Consider the following 16,222-nt stretch of genomic DNA (forward strand, 5'->3'; position numbering starts at 1 on the left):
ATAAGCACGTCACTACTAGAGCAGGCTCCTGATTGGTTAACGCAGCGCGAATTTTCGCCAAAGTTCAGATTTTTCAACTCACACGAATAACGCTCAATTCGTGCAATTTGCGCCATTCGCGCCGCCAGCGCGTCTATCGCGTCTTTGCATTGACTTAACATGTAAATCACTCGCGCTTAACGCTTCATTTGCACTTGGTGTGAACACACAGTGACTGCCGCATTACATTCGAAGTCTTGCCCCTTGAGGTAGCATTAAAGGGGTCATATGACACGACTAACACGAATATTGCAAGATGTATGCACGATTTAAGGTTCAAAAACACTGTATTTTCCACATACCGTGCATGTTTATACCTCCCCATTGCCCCCGCCTCTCTAAAACGTGCTGATTTTTTACTAAGCTCATCGCTCTGAAAAGCGAAGTGTGCTATGATTGGCCAGTTAACCAGTGCGTAGTGATTGGTCGAATACTGCAAGCATGTGACGGAAATGTAACGTCTCTTACCACATTTGGAACCATAGGTTCCAAAGCAATGACCCACCTACCACCACCTTACTTGGGTATGCATTTGGGCAGTCTTAGTCAAATCATAACACGAACTGACGAAGATTTGTTACACGAGGTGTTTCCGGCAGGTCAAGGTGAGCATTCGCTTTTATCTGATTCTTTTGTTACGACACTTAAATTTAGTAATTTTTCCTATTTAATACAACACACTCTCTTAACACGCAGGCAGTCACCTCGATGGCTAAAAACATTATGTATATATTAAATTGGAAATGATTTTGTTATTAATATGTATTGTTTCTGACCAAGAATATTAAAATGTATGAAAATACACCAATTAGCATCATTATTTATTTATTTTCTTTCTTTATATTATTTTAGCATTGTTTATATATTTTTTTATCCTACAGTACCTTATATTTACTGAAGAACTACAGAGTGATATCAGTAAATGATATCGGACTTTGTCAATTGATTTGGTAGCGTAATGCTACACAGTTTTACCTGTCTAAAAGTCATACAGTTATCGTTTAAAAAGTAAACTACTTTTACGCTTTTTGGGGTTTCCTTTACTCGCCAAAGAGTAATCGTGATCTATAATAACAGAACTACAGATGCTGTATAACCACTTTCACATTTGCGTGTTGCCGTTGTTTCTACAACCGGAAACTAAAGGTAGTGCGGAGAAGTGGATATCAAGTCACTGATCTGCGACAAATACAAGGGAGACAAGGGAGACATTATTTTAAATAGGATATGTACGTTCTGGATATGCACGTTCTTGGGAATATTTGGGAAAATTTAAGTACACAACTGCATGAAATATAACACTGTGCAAGTGATTTTTTAAATATTTCATAACAAAATTATTCCATATTGTGGCTTTAACACAAACTAAGATATTTGGAAGAATAACCGCACAGATCTCCTCCCCCATTGACTCCCCGGAACAATCTAAGGGTGAGTAAATGATGACAGAATTTTCATTTCGGGTGAACTATCCCTTGAAGTATTCCTTGAATGTTTATACTCTTCTGAAACCCTTTTTGTATAATTGTAACATCTCATAGCGTGACTCCAGCTGTTTTGTTACTCTGGCGAATGTTGTTTCTTGCTGGCAATTTTGTAGAAGGGCAGTTTCCAGAGGTGTGATAAAAGTCATACACAGGAAGTGTTATGCGGAAGTACCATTGACTGCGCTAGTATTGCGGTTTCATGGCAAAGGCAGGTTATGACATGGCACTGTGAATATCGCACCCACACAGTTATTCTTTTCTTTTCCTTTCCTAAACATTGTCAACTTCATAAGAACGAACATATGGTCTCATTGGTCTTTGCAAATCCATAATTAAAACACAACTAGTAGAGGACAACACAAACGGTTATGGGTTTCTTTTCTAGGAAAAACACACACTGATAAACTGCAGAAAAGCAAACGCATAAAAAGAAATACAATGGCTTGTGTCAAATATGTTACAGAATCGCATTACTGTCTGACAGGATGCCAAATGTTTTTACAAATGTGTTGCCTGCAGCTTGTGGCCTCACTCATCAGTAAGCAGAGGAATCAACGGGCTGCAGTCTGTCTTTCTGGTTTCTCAGCATAGCCGAATAATAGCGGCGCTTCACTGTTAGCATGTCACTGCATGCTCAGTTCTACGCTTCCATATCATAATAAAGTTGTATCGTAATTATAACTTTTTTGTAAGAGAAATGTTTGTGACATTCCATTTGCTAAATGAACTAAACAGATCCAGTAATGCATAACATTAATTCAGTTTACCACCTACACTAACTGTAATGGAAACACGTCAAATGCACCAGGCATGGGACTTATTTTCATAGAGAAGACAGAAAATGACAAAAAACAGGAGCTTTTATTTACCCAAGTCAAAGTTGGTCAACGGGAGATTTGTACATAAGACAGTGAAATTGTCGCAGAAAGTTTTTTGCCACAGTGCAAGAAACGGTGCATGTGCGGTCATTACATGAACTAAAATATCAAGGCCTTGAAGAAATGAGTCATTTAGGCAAATTGTATTGAGGGGAATGTAACCGTTCTTAGGGAAGTAAACCCTTTTCACAATGATGTGCAGGGCTAATTCAGACTTGCATTCAGGACCACAGCTTCTGCTTTGCCAGAACATTTTCAAAAGGTGTGCAGCATAACGCTAGAACTGCCATTTTGCATCAGCTTTATTTTCATATGCATATATGAATCAGCCGGTCAGTGAACTCTCGGAGTCAGTACGTAACCTTAATCTTAAAAATGTGTGATGGAGGTGATTTGGTCATGGCAACATTGACAGTTGCACACAGTTTTTGCAGCAACTGTAAGCAACGCTGCAGTGTTCAATGAATCAACTCACCTGCTTGAATTTATTTGCTTTAGTGGAAATGCAAAGAGAGGTTTAGCTTATATATTGTGGCTTGTATTGCACATAGCTGTAGTTCAGGGTGACAGATGGTTGTGATGAAATGAAGTGGGATGTGTCTCATGGAAACCAGTGTGGTCTGTGCAGACAGAGGAAGTTAGAGAAGGGTTTATGGTGGAGCAAGGTGTCTCGTTTGGCCGTTTTGCAGCCATGTGGCGAGCATTAAATCACACGTAAAGTGCTCTCTGTCTTTGCACTCACCCATTTAAGCTACTGTGTTTAAATGTTTCAAATATGTAGATTTTTCCTATTATTATGAAAGGTCAGAGGTCAGTAAAATGATGAGTGATGTGTGATGGAGGTGACAGGTCACAAGGGACCACATAAGTGGAATGCTCACCAGAATGGTGCAGTTAAATGGATCTGGGGTCACCTGCTCAACACAGGCAGTAAAACACCCTGGAAACTCCCGCACACGCCCAGGAACAGGTGTGAGGCAGTAGGCGTCGTCACGTTCGATGGGAAAAATTCTGTTTGCATTCCAGAGACGATAGCATCATCTAGTAATTTCTCTTTGTGCCTTTAAATGCTTTTTTTTGTATGACCTGCCCATCTGATTTTAAACCCGTAATTTACTGAATGACAGATCTGTGCTTGGCCCCACATACTCTTTACACATCATCCCCTTCAAGTCAGTCAAGTCAAACCTTGTTTATATAGTGCTTTTTACTATTTTCATTGTTACAGAGCAGCTGTACATGAAACATAGTGACTATAAGCAAAACATTGATTAAAGTTATACAAGCTAAAACAAAAGAAGTGAACACACACAGATATAGACACGCACAGGTTCATACACACCCACATGGATAAAACACAACTCCACAGCACCAGAGCACAATACGAACACATCATTGTTATCTCAGAGAAGCACACATTTCAGATAAAAGCGAGAAGCACAGGTCAAATATTACACGGACTTCAAATTCCTATATGTTATTATAAATAAATTAAGCAAAATGTTACATTTTAAAGTTAATTTTAATATTTATTAATAAATACGAAAGCTTAAATTCTTTTGCAAAAAAGTATGCAAAGACTCATGTTTCTAAAACATCCCCTTGACATGCCGTGACCCCCTCTAGGCTAGTGCTAATGGTTTGTTGAAAACAAAGCTTCATGTGAAAGGGGAGAACTGTAGTGACGTGGTCTCATTTTCTATCTTGGGTTAGGGCGGTTTTTATGATTTCTGAGGGAGAGAAGGGTGTTTTGTAGGGAAATGTGAATTTTGTCTTTAACTCACCCTGCAAACCAATTACGGCTAAACTTTGTTTTACCAATATATGCGTTTTCAGGTGTTGTTTAACTGCCAAGACTGATAAAAAGTTGACTTAATCATCGTGAAGAATATTAAAATGGCCTTGATTGATTTAATTCAGTGTTTTTATTACCATAGCTATTTTAAAGAAAGCTTAATCTTTACATCAAATGCAGTGTTGCTTAATCTTAACTCCACTAAATCGCTCATTTTATTTACACCCTTCTACAAACCATCTTAATCCGTTTATCACGGCAGAAAGTTAGCAGGATTTGGAATGACATGAACATCAGCTTGATTTGCATCAGGATTAAGTCATATTTTAACATGCTTACTGTCTGAGCTGAGCATGACTAAGCAGAGCAACAGTTCTGGCTCAACGTAGATTCTCCATCCCAGCTGTTTGTTATAAGAAGCTATCCAGGTTTTTTGGGGGGGTTTGTGCTTTATAAAATGAATGTCTTGCCTAGTTAGCAGTGTCTGTCTGAGAACATTGAGGAATGTTTTGAAGGAAATCGTAAAATGCAGCTCGGAACAACCCAAACCCAGAAACCACAGACTCAGACCATCGGCGTACAACTCTGCAGTTTAAAGCTGTGACTTGTTTTAGCTGAGGTTACCCACAAGAGCTTTTTTAAACTAACATCTTTAATGTGATGTCAGGGTTTGGTATTAAAAGAAGAGCTGGATAAATGGCATAGATGCACAGCCAAACATTTGTTTTCCATTTTAAAGTACTTTAGTGCTTGTTTTGCTCTGTTATTTTCTCAAATTTTAGCACTAATTTTCAGGAAACCAAACAGCCACAAGACACCACCCCCTTACCTTGCAGAACTATCTACTGATCCATTTTTTCCAAAGAAGAAGAAGAGATTTGTCAATCAAAAAGATTTTGGCTTTAATATCTTATGTCTAGTACTTGTAAGAAACATGTTATGCTGTTGATACTGTTGGACCTTGGCTATAAGTATATGATAAATGACTACAAAGCTACTATGTTATTTGGTGTGAACAGGCCATAATTGTTTTCAATGCTCATTTTAGCATACTGTGTTTTGCATTTCTTTTCGGTCATGTGACTTGGCAATGTCTCGCCATTCTTCCCCAGGTTGAGCAGTCCAAGGTGCTGATAAAGGAGGGCGGAGTTCAGCTGTTACTTACCATCGTGGACACACCAGGGTTTGGAGATGCTGTGGATAACAGTAACTGGTAAGATGTGCTGCTGTGCCTGTAGCATTCTCATGTTAGCATTAATGGATGAGGGGATATTTATTAGTTATTTATGTTATAGTTGCTCTTACGTGTTCGTAACACTGAATTTCGGGTATGCGTTCCACAGCTGGCAGCCTGTTACCGATCACATCGACAGCAAGTTTGAGGATTACCTCAACGCAGAGTCACGTGTCAACAGACGCCAGATGCCCGACAGTAGAGTACAGTGCTGTCTCTACTTCATCGCCCCCTCTGGACATGGGTAGGAATTATATTTTCATCATCCAACACGAACCTCTCTACCCTGTATACCTTTTTTGGTGGTGGTTTTTAGAGGTGAGCTGTAAAGTAGTGTGCAGTACATTAGGATATGGACTGCCAAAAGTTTAAGTCTAATGCTGTGTTCACATATGACTTCTTTTTTTAAGCTGCTAGCGTCTGTTTTTGATTATAATGGTGTAAACCGTGCTTTCAATAATGTCCTGAGTGTTTTTTTTATGCCAGCGCCGACGTCTTTTTCTGCAGCTCAGAGCGTCTTTGAAGTTGAAAAAAGTTTAACTTTTCTGAAAACACGCCCTACATCAAGCCCCTTTTTCACAGCTAACCAATGACAAGTTAGTAGCGAGACCTGTCGTTTCCATAACAACATGCGATGAAGGTAATCGGTCGAGCAGGATTAAGCTAGACAAAATAAAATGGCCGAAACGCTGATTGGATCATAGTTTTGTGTTTTAAATGTACGTTTAATTTTCACTTTCAATAACTTTTGAATGCATTTCTAGCGAAGTAATGTAGTTTTAAAATATGTGATGGGTTATTGCAAAGACGCTCTCTGTTTATAATTCAAATAGACTTCCATTACGCTGTCCACAAAGCCGAGTTGCCTTTGTGCACAAACACTGCCTCCAAAGTCACCAAATAGTGTTTTTTTTACAAAAAAGTGCCATTGTCAACTTTTTCTTGTTTAAAAAGAAGTCAACTATGAACACAAAGCAGTCCTCATCTTGCAGTATCGTTGTAAATTAAATCTTAAATTAAAAGGAATTGTTCACTTTCAACATACATTTTCGTAATAATTTAGTCACCCCTGTTGTCATCCAAGATCCTTCAGTCGAAAAGAAATTGAGGTTATTGAGGAAAACATTCCTGGATTATTTTCCATACGTATAGTGGTTTTGAATGGACTCCAAACGGTTGAAGGTCAAAAAGACAGTTTCAGTGCAGCTTCAAAGGGCTTTAAACGATACCAGACGATGATTAGGGTCTTATCAAGCGAAACGATCGGTCATTTTCTAAAAAAATATTTAAATGTATATGCTTTATAAACACAAATGTTCGCCTTGCTCTGTTCGGACGTGGGCAGCACCGACTCAGTGTTTACAAATGTGTAGAAGGAGGACCTTTTAAAGGTGTTGAATGTTCAATGACACATATTCAATTGTCTTTGTGTTAGTTTTTTGTTAAAAATTGTCATTTCGTGTGCGTATCCTGGATTCCGCCTACGTCAAGTGTTACCTTTTCAACGTAATTACGTAATATAATTTAATCTTAAGTGTTATGAAGTGAAACGTCAGTTTCTTTGATGATCGTTTCTATTCAGTCCGCTTGTTTTATTGTGTTTAACTTCAGCTGTCGTCAGTGTTTTTGTTTCGGCAATATCAAATTGGAGACTGTATTCTGTCGATTTTGGCACTAAACAACACAACAAGATGATATTTGATAACTCCTTGTAGCCGAATCTGTGCTGGTTTGCCTCCAGCTAATGCCGTGACGTAAGGGTTTTATGTTCATTTCAGGGTAAGAAGGCGTGAAAGTTAACTCTGTTTAGTATGTTGTGCTCTGGGCTTAAGTGATTATTCTTCATGAAAGATGCATTGAAAACGTTTGTCTTTATCAATAGAGACTCGCGAATAAATAGGATTTAACGTGATGCATAACGTTGACATTTTGTATTATTGTTAGAGAGCTTTATACAATAGTAAAGTGCTTAGTTTAAACACATGTTTCCTGCATTAGCTTCACATACATACAATACACGCAACACATTTCATTATCTTAGCTGTTTTGGCAAATTGTATTGTTACTGATAAAGGTGTACATCGCTCAATATCAATATTGTTTTATCTAATATCAGCCTTGGGATTATGTACAGTACATGTATACAATGTACTACAATACATGTCAGCCAAGCTCATCGTATGATTGACTAATGATATAAATTAATTGGAGGAACCAATTTCTGTCTGTTTATTTTATTGCTCTTCTTGCCGAACATGTGGATTTACTACAGGTCGAGTTACAAGTTCAGCCAAGTTGCCAAATAGCAGTGTAAATGTGATATCCCACTACTGCACTGTAGAGAGGAGACTTGTGGGGCTGTTTTTGGACTCAGTGCAGTGTTTAGTTTGAAACATAAAACCCTTAAATTCTCTCTCTCTCAGACTCAAACCATTGGATATTGAGTTCATGAAACGGTTACATGAAAAAGTGAACATCATCCCGCTCATCGCTAAAGCAGACACACTGACTCCAGAGGAGTGCCAACAGTTCAAGAAGCAGGTGAGCTCGATGATATGTGCTAATGTTGGACAGACTCACTGTTGGTGTAAAGGACTTTACATTTCTTTTAGTTAGTTTTGATAATATTGTGGATTTGCCAACCCAAAAACATCATTTTATTTTAATTTGAATGTTTTTCATCTGTTTTTGCTATTTTGACTTTGAGAATTTGGTATGTAATTTATCTCTGTTGTGATAGGCTGGTTTCTTGCATGTGAAATAAGTAGCAATATCACCAGAAAGTTTGAATTGGCCGCAATAATTGTGTAGTGGAAATCTGAATATTGAACGGAAACAGCGTTTTAGGGGTCTGAAAACGCAAACTTTTGAAAATGGGTCGTTTTCATGATAACTGCAAGTCGAAAACAATGACGCGTGCGCATATTACTTGCTCAGTCGCACGACTATAGCCAAAACAAAATGGCCGCTTCCCAGCTATGGGAAGTACTCGCTGCTCCGCTATGTATTAACGTTTCCCAGCAAAATGTGGAATTGCTGCACCAATTAGACCAGGGGAGACATGCTATTTACATTCGCTAGACTTTAAACACACATATACATCGACCATCTGTACTACTTGTGCATGTGCCAAGGCACGTCATGTTTCTTTACACAACAACATCGCCATCCACTGGCCTGGCGTGCATACTACAGCGTTTTTATCTGTTTTCCTGGATCCTTGTAAATGCAGATGGTTTTGATAACGCTGTCATGTGTACGTGAAACTTTTCAGAAACGCAAAGGAAAAACTTTTCAGTGACCACCCTCACCCCAATAAAGGCAAAAGTCACTCCACACCTTCATGAAAGTTTTGTTATGAATGTTAAATGTTCCATTTGGCATAGTTTTACATCTCCAAAACAGCAGAAGTGACCGGTCCACATGTAACAGTTTCAGAACGTTGGTGCAAACATCGCCTGCAGTGAGAAAACATCTTAATAAAACCCATCAATCTATCCACACATGCTCTGTTGCTCCTTTGAGACCAGGACTCCACATACCATGAAAGCTACAGGCAGTAAAAGCCCACAGAGCCTGCTGGGAAATACTAAACTGTTCAAATGTCAACACCGTACTAAGGGCCTATTTACACCTGGTCACTTCATGTGTTTTCTCTAATCGTATCAATCCAATCCTGAAAAGACCAGCTGTAAATGCTCTCGAGACGGATTTAAATCTGATCGCGCATACCACTTCAGGAGGTGGTCTGGGACGCATTCCTGTCAAAACTGATCAAGTCTATATCATCTATAGCATCTGGTTGTTATAACCACATACAACAGCTCTTTAATCCTGATGCCACGATAAAACAAGCACTATGGAAGAGAAAACGTTATGATACAAGTCTTTCATGCCTTTTTAGACACGACTGCATTTGCAGATAAATCAAGCAAAACAACAGTCCCTGTCGTTTCATTTTGGCCGAAATAAAGAGTTAACGTTGCATAAATAAAAGTGAATAAAAGATCAAATTATTTTCCGTTCAGCTGAGACGCATTTATGATGATGAAGGCCATTGCACATTGAAATTTCATCCGAAATTTCTGCATATTAAAAAATTAACACGACCTCATGTTGTGTCACATTTACACACTGCCTCAGATATATTCTTCCGTCATAAAAAAATTCACACTGCGTTTGATGTTCTGCGTTTTTCGCAGATACACAGATAGTTATCCGAGCAGAGAAAACACATGAAGTGACCAGGTGTAAATAAGCTCTTACTCTTTATTCTTCCTGTCTTCTTGAGCAGATTATGAGAGAGATTCAGGAACACAAGATTAAAATCTATGAGTTTCCGGAGACAGACGATGAGGAGGAGAACAAACTAGTGAAAAAGATTAAGGTTTGTATGGGCCGGTTTTCTACAGTTGATGAATGATTCTCTGTTGAATGATTCCACACTACATATTTTCTAATCTGACGTGTCACTTGGTTGTCTGAATGATGGTTGGGTGTGTTCACATTGGGCGTTTGCATTAAAAAACAGATAGATGTAGCACAATACAATAGAGATTGCAGCGATATGAAGCTTTTAAACGTTTTTTCAATTTCAATTTGTATCCAAATGCTCTCCGGAATGACAGTGTTCACCGTCTACCACTTCCGTCTGATGGCTAGTAGCAAATCCACATTCAGAGAGTTTTAACACAAGTTTCGACGCTACAGAAATGGGTCACACAGATAGAGATGCTCATCATTTCTGCACACACATACACACATGGACTGTCATTCAAGTCAATTCCTTCAATATCATTTGATTTATTTTGTGTCCTCTCTTTGCTTCTCTCTCTGTTTCTCATGTCTGCATTTTACATTTATACGTGTGTATACTGTTTGTTTTTGTTCAGGATCGTTTGCCTCTGGCTGTGGTCGGCAGTAACACCATCATCGAGGTCAATGAGAAGCGGGTTCGCGGAAGGCAGTACCCCTGGGGCGTGGCAGAAGGTAAGGGGTGAAAGGTCATTCGCTGCCCCTTAGTAAGCATGTGTTTGTAGGGTAGAACCTCAGGGTGTTGTTCTACTTTAGTGCACAAGATCTTTCCCATAACACGCTGCTGAGAGACTGCCCAGTACAAAGTTAAACAACTTTTCCCAAAGCAGTTGTTTAGCTTTTTGACATGACACATTTGGCCGAATGGTGACTCGTGCAGGACAAACTTTCCCATTGTGTTTATGTGTATAAAATAAAACAATCAAAGATATATTTTGGGTTTAAATTTCAGTGATGTACATCTGCCCATTTTGATTGTTTCAATGAGATGCATGTTGAAAGAGTGCGTTCCCCTAAAATTGGATGATACATGTTGATCAAACAAATCATACAGTTAGCATAATAAGATGATTGTCTTCATAGTGTGGTTAAGGTCACATGATAAATGAAGACTCAAATGTGTACACGGAGTTTAAGTGAAAACCTGCAGATTTGCAAACAGGAAGTGCAGTTTTTCTTTTGATGTTTCATCTAGAGCTCCTGCAGAGCCACATGACACACTTTAAATGTGCTGCTGGAGTCATGAATGTAGCTTTGTTAAAGATATTTTTATACACATCAGGGAGAAGATCGGGATGCTCGATGACTCCCGATAATGTCAGCTCAGTGCATTCCAGTTAGTAATGAAGCAACCATTTTTATCCTGCAAATAACTGCAACCCAAAAAGCCTTTAAGCAAACATGACAGATGTAACAAAGCCTAAGTCCAGAGGGTTTGCTAGGAGAGTTTGCTTAAACGTTTGAATGGAACCGATACCAAGACAGACCTTTCTTTTTCTGGAGCCTTTGGCCTGTGATAACCTGTGAGTTGCGTGTCCGCCATTTTCCTCTCAAGTGACCCAAATTCAACTTAGGGGTAGACAAAGTTGACGCCTAAGTCAACTTTGTCTAGACAGATGGATAGATAGACCAGGAAGGATATTGCGTTACTGCATTTGGATCTTTGGGTTGAGTGGGTGAGTTTTGAATGCCTGGGATGCTTTCAGCAACATGTAAGCACACAGATGGCATTTGGAAGAGGAGGGAGAGGTTTGCTTCATTCATCTGATAAGTGAGAAGATGAACTGTTGCCACCTGCGGGTCAGTTTTTGTATTGCAATAGCAGTTTGCCGAATAGGGCTGAATGCCAATATGCACTTCTTTAAGTATAAAAGTGTAGACTGTTTTGGGATATTTCAACCGACAATTTTATCAACTTTATCGTTCGGCTTGTTGAGATATTCTGAATGTTCAAATTATGTTTTGGAGTAAAATTGACTTTGTGTATTGAGACAATAAAATAATTTTTTCTTTGTTTTAGTTGAGAACGGGGAGCACTGTGACTTCACAATCCTTCGAAACATGCTCATCAGGTACTTCATTACTTAACCTGTGATGCTAGATGAAGGAGATGGTATTCCCATGGGTCAGTCACTTGACCTGTTCAGAATATCTTAGAATCCATATTAGAGAGTCGCAACCTCTTATTTGGGTCTCTTAAACTGTATGTGACAAGCAGATTTAGTTTAGTGTTTTAAGTATTTGTATGCCAATAAAAATATGAATTTTTCATATGAATTGTATTAATTATTTGTTTACAGAACTCACATGCAGGACCTGAAGGACGTGACTAACAATGTCCATTATGAGAACTACCGGAGTAGAAAACTTGCCGCTGTCACTTACAATGGTGTAGACAACAACAAGAACAAAGGGCAACTTACAAAGTGAGTGTTTTTCTTCAATTCTTTAAAATTAGAAGAGCCTGTACTTTAGTAGCTACACACAAACATTACAGAATGTTTTTTGATGTCTGTTCCCTGAACATGAAGTAAATCAACATGTTTTGATGTCTGTGAATGTAATATAGGCAAAGATGACAGTGCCTAGGTCATGAAACCCTTAACCTCACAGCAAGCCTGCCATAAACTTAAAAACCAAGGCCAACACATCAACACAGAGCTGCAAATAACCATACACTGAAACACGCTCACTAACCAGCTATCCCATCCATGTTCACCCTCACACACGTGAAACTCCATCCCCATCTTAACCCAAAAATACATCCAGCTGCTAATGTCATGTTTTCTCTAACACGTGATACAGTGTGAGCATGAAAGTGTGTTTGTTTTTGATTTTAGATTTGACACAGGTGAAGGCATGTAAGTGTCATGCACAAGTTTACATTCGCCTCGTTCTTTCCTGTGCTGTCTCGCTGTCTGTCCACATCTGGAGTCCCGCACCCTGCTCTCATGTTTTAGTGTCTGTTACTGCTGTGTTAGAAAGTCAAAGTGCTGTTGTTATGTTACTTTAGAAGACGTCCTTTATTTTGCCTTAACTTGTCCTACTTTCCATTAGCTGCTAGTTAATAAAGGGATTTCCGAGTTGGTAAATACATTTTACGAACAGGGCAGGAAACTTAGGATGAGTGCTTATGGGAATTTGTTTTAGAGTAAAGGCCTTTTTCACACCAAGCTCAAATGTCACAGTTTTCTCAAATTCACGTTTTTGTAGTTTCCTCACGTATCATTTTCTAAAACCAAAACAGTCGTTTTCGAAAGTTAGCGCTTTTGCATTTGCTTTTTTGTTTGATTTGACCTTTCCTTTGGCTTTTTGTACCAAAGAAAAAAAACACCGGTGTACCTTGATGAACACCTGTATAACCTATAATGTGTTCATTTATTCAAGCTTGCCTTGGTGTGTACAGGCATTAAGGTTTCCATAAACGGTTTCTGGTTGTCTCATAATTTTTTAATCTTTATGAATCAGTGATTTCTCAGATAATTGATGATAAATGTATCACTTCAAAATTCACTGGGCTGTTTGATAGGTGATTTTGGATCATTGGGTCACTGTGCTGCTTGGAGCGTGTTGGTCATAAAGCTGCATGCTAACACAGCTGCTGTTCAGCTTACTAACTCAACATTTTTGGACTGGTCTGGGTCCATTAGCCTTACATTCTAGGGTTCTCTCTATCCTTTCTTCTCCTGCATCACAGGTGTATTTTAGTTTGGACTGTAATAGTCCGCTTAACTCTAAATGTGTTTAAATGTGTTTGTGCATGTTCGTGAAACAGGAGCCCCCTGGCACAGATGGAGGAAGAGAGGCGGGAGCACGTGACTAAGATGAAGAAGATGGAAATGGAGATGGAGCAGGTGTTTGAGATGAAAGTCAAAGAGAAGATCCAGAAACTCAAAGACTCTGAACTAGAGGTAATATCTCCTAAACACAACCACACACACACACCAGTACAATCTTACAAAAAAGGGTTTCATTTAAAACTTTTCAAGAGCAGTTTTTCAAGGGGACACAAATAATACAGCCAAAATTGTACTTGTGAAAGATGCTTGGAAACGCTGTTATGTACTCATTCATTGACTAGTCGGCTGTATTTCGGTCAACTGAATGCAAAGCTTTTTTACCGCTCTAAAACAGACGCAGAGACCTTTTCAAACTTTATGAATCCTAAGTCGCTCTGCACCTTTTATGGACAAAAAGGGGTCTGAAATTTGCAAAATAGTGTGCTAAAGTCGCTAAATTGCAACTGCCCTACATGAGAAGGGGCAGTGTTAAATTATGTGGCCATTAACGTTATTATTGTGGCTGATCGCCAAGAATAAATCAATGCATGAAACACTTTATGCTTATCGCTTATACTGTATCAGACTATATAATATGCTAACATAGCAGACTACATTCTTTTAGCCATAACCAGGGCCAGATGGAATCTTCTCGACTTCTTTTGTTAATTCTGCGCAGATTCTTTTTCTTAATCTGCAGAATAGTTTTTAAATTGTTTGAAATGTGTTATAAGTTAAAAAAATGTGTTAAGATTTGAGAGAATGGGCCTTTAAACTTTACAAAATAAAAGCATTTACAAATCAGCTGTCAAAATTGCAATTTAACCTAAATAAAAACTTTATGAACATGTTTTATAAACACCATTATTGAATATAGACCTTCTTGTTTATTTATAATATACATTTTACATGCAGAATGACATATTTTTATAATGATGATCATGTAAACTGTGCGCTGCTTTAAACTATGATGATCTCAGTCGTGTTTTTGACTACTTCAATGGATCTTTCAGTGATACTGTTTCAGCACATGAGATGAAGAAGAAAGGAATTAATGTGGAAAAAAACATAAGCGCTTTAACAAACTTGTTCGCTCATTGCATTGTTGTGTGTGAGTTTGTGGCGTCTGATTACGCAGCGCTTCTTAAACCCAAGTATAATGCGTGGCCTAAGCTTGCTTTTATCAACAAAAACACGTGATGCAATACGAACACGACAACCATATCGTGTGGACATTGATATAGACAGGCTGCTTAAAAGTTTACTTTTGAATTGCGTGAGGTAAAATTAGCTTGTTCTGTAGCCTACTTTAGAAACGATCACGATCTATAAGATTCGCTTGAGAAGTAGACAGTGGATGTCTTTGGAATCGATCACGCCATAAAATCGTCAGTTTGCAACCCTGAACAGCAGAGTACTTGATTTGTACTCAATCAAATACACGGTACTATTCAGCGGAAATATCCGTGGATGCGGATTCCGTCTGGCCCTGGCCATAACCAATTTGTTAATGAGTGAGCATCAACTAAATTTAAGAGAATCACTTCATCTGATGTTTAAAGTAAATAAAATAACCTTGACAGCCTACTTACTGGAGTTCTACAACTAGTGACGAACTTAATTCTGTCCAAGCTGACTTGTGTGTTTAGTGCAGGTGAGATAAACCAAACGAAGTCGTGCCACTCGCAGTCATGTTTGTAACGCCTCTGGGCAGTTACTTGGGTCAGAGCAAGTCAACAGTCCCATCTCTTTAAATGGTGGAAGGCAGATATTTCTAAAATCGCTGATAAAAATCACAGTTGAAAAGCATATTTCCGATCAATGATTAAACCATTTATGGACTGTACCATAACTTTGGTTGCTAAGCTTCAATTGCGCTAAAAATGACCTTTTTCAAGGTAATTTTAGCTGCTGCACAGGTGCATAGGCTGGCAAACGCCTAACAAGAGCCTCACCTCAGAGAAGAGCCTCACCTAACCTTGTCAGTCTTTATCGATTGATGATTGGATCTTTTTACCGGAAGGCGGGGCTTTCTTCACTAGAGCGGCCATATTGAGCATTACATTCCTCCCCATTCATTGTAATGGCGCATCTTGTTCATATATATTATCTTTGGTTAAATGGGATAGCAGGCAGTGGACCCAAGCGGATTTATTTGAACCAATAGAAATTGTGCTTGTCAGCCTAATTCAATTGTTTACAGTGATAAATGAAACTTCTCGTGTTATTACGTTCTTACCATGATTTTGTGTATTAAGGACACTTTTCTTCATGTTCACAACACATGTAAATAAAACGTCAAATTAAACTTAACAAGAGCATTCACGTGTCGTTCGTTCTTGCTGTGAATGGATTTGAATGGATTCATCTCTGTCTCAGGTGATCAACAGATAAATGCTCTAAGAGTTTTTTTTTTTAAAGTCTCATATATCAAATCTGTGGCAGCCATCGCATCATCCAGGTGGATGTTGCACACTGGTGGTAGTTAAGGAGAGACCCCCTCATATGATTGTTAAGCACTTTTGTTGTACACCAATGCACAATAAAGTGTATATAAAAGCCTCATTCATCCAAATCGTTCATCCTTGGGCTCAAAAATCTGTTACTGCAAAGAGCAACTCATGGTTATGTGCTCACGTTGTTTATGTGTAAACTTGTCAATACCGACCTGGATTATATGCATCCACGACAGCAGC

General features: G+C 38.7%; 1 protein-coding gene across 4 annotated transcripts in view; it reads left to right on the forward strand.

Annotated features, from left to right (window-relative positions):
- septin7a (septin 7a) overlaps positions 1–16,222 on the forward strand; it is a 40,869-nt gene that overhangs the window by 19,277 nt on the left and 5,370 nt on the right. For 2 of the 4 annotated variants that reach the window (XM_079484757.1, XM_079484758.1), the window contains exons 4-12: positions 5,312–5,412; positions 5,543–5,677; positions 7,857–7,974; positions 9,728–9,820; positions 10,326–10,422; positions 11,768–11,819; positions 12,048–12,173; positions 12,588–12,608; positions 13,523–13,658. In XM_079484757.1, coding sequence (XP_079340883.1) covers positions 5,312–5,412; positions 5,543–5,677; positions 7,857–7,974; positions 9,728–9,820; positions 10,326–10,422; positions 11,768–11,819; positions 12,048–12,173; positions 12,588–12,608; positions 13,523–13,658 — 879 coding nt within the window. The remainder of the gene's footprint in view (positions 1–5,311; positions 5,413–5,542; positions 5,678–7,856; positions 7,975–9,727; positions 9,821–10,325; positions 10,423–11,767; positions 11,820–12,047; positions 12,174–12,587; positions 12,609–13,522; positions 13,659–16,222) is intronic. The other 2 variants (XM_079484759.1, XM_079484760.1) reach the window with 1 other exon arrangement.

This window comes from Barbatula barbatula, assembly GCF_947034865.1.
Source record: "Barbatula barbatula genome assembly, chromosome: 21".
In the NCBI taxonomy this organism is placed as follows: domain Eukaryota; kingdom Metazoa; phylum Chordata; class Actinopteri; order Cypriniformes; family Nemacheilidae; genus Barbatula; species Barbatula barbatula.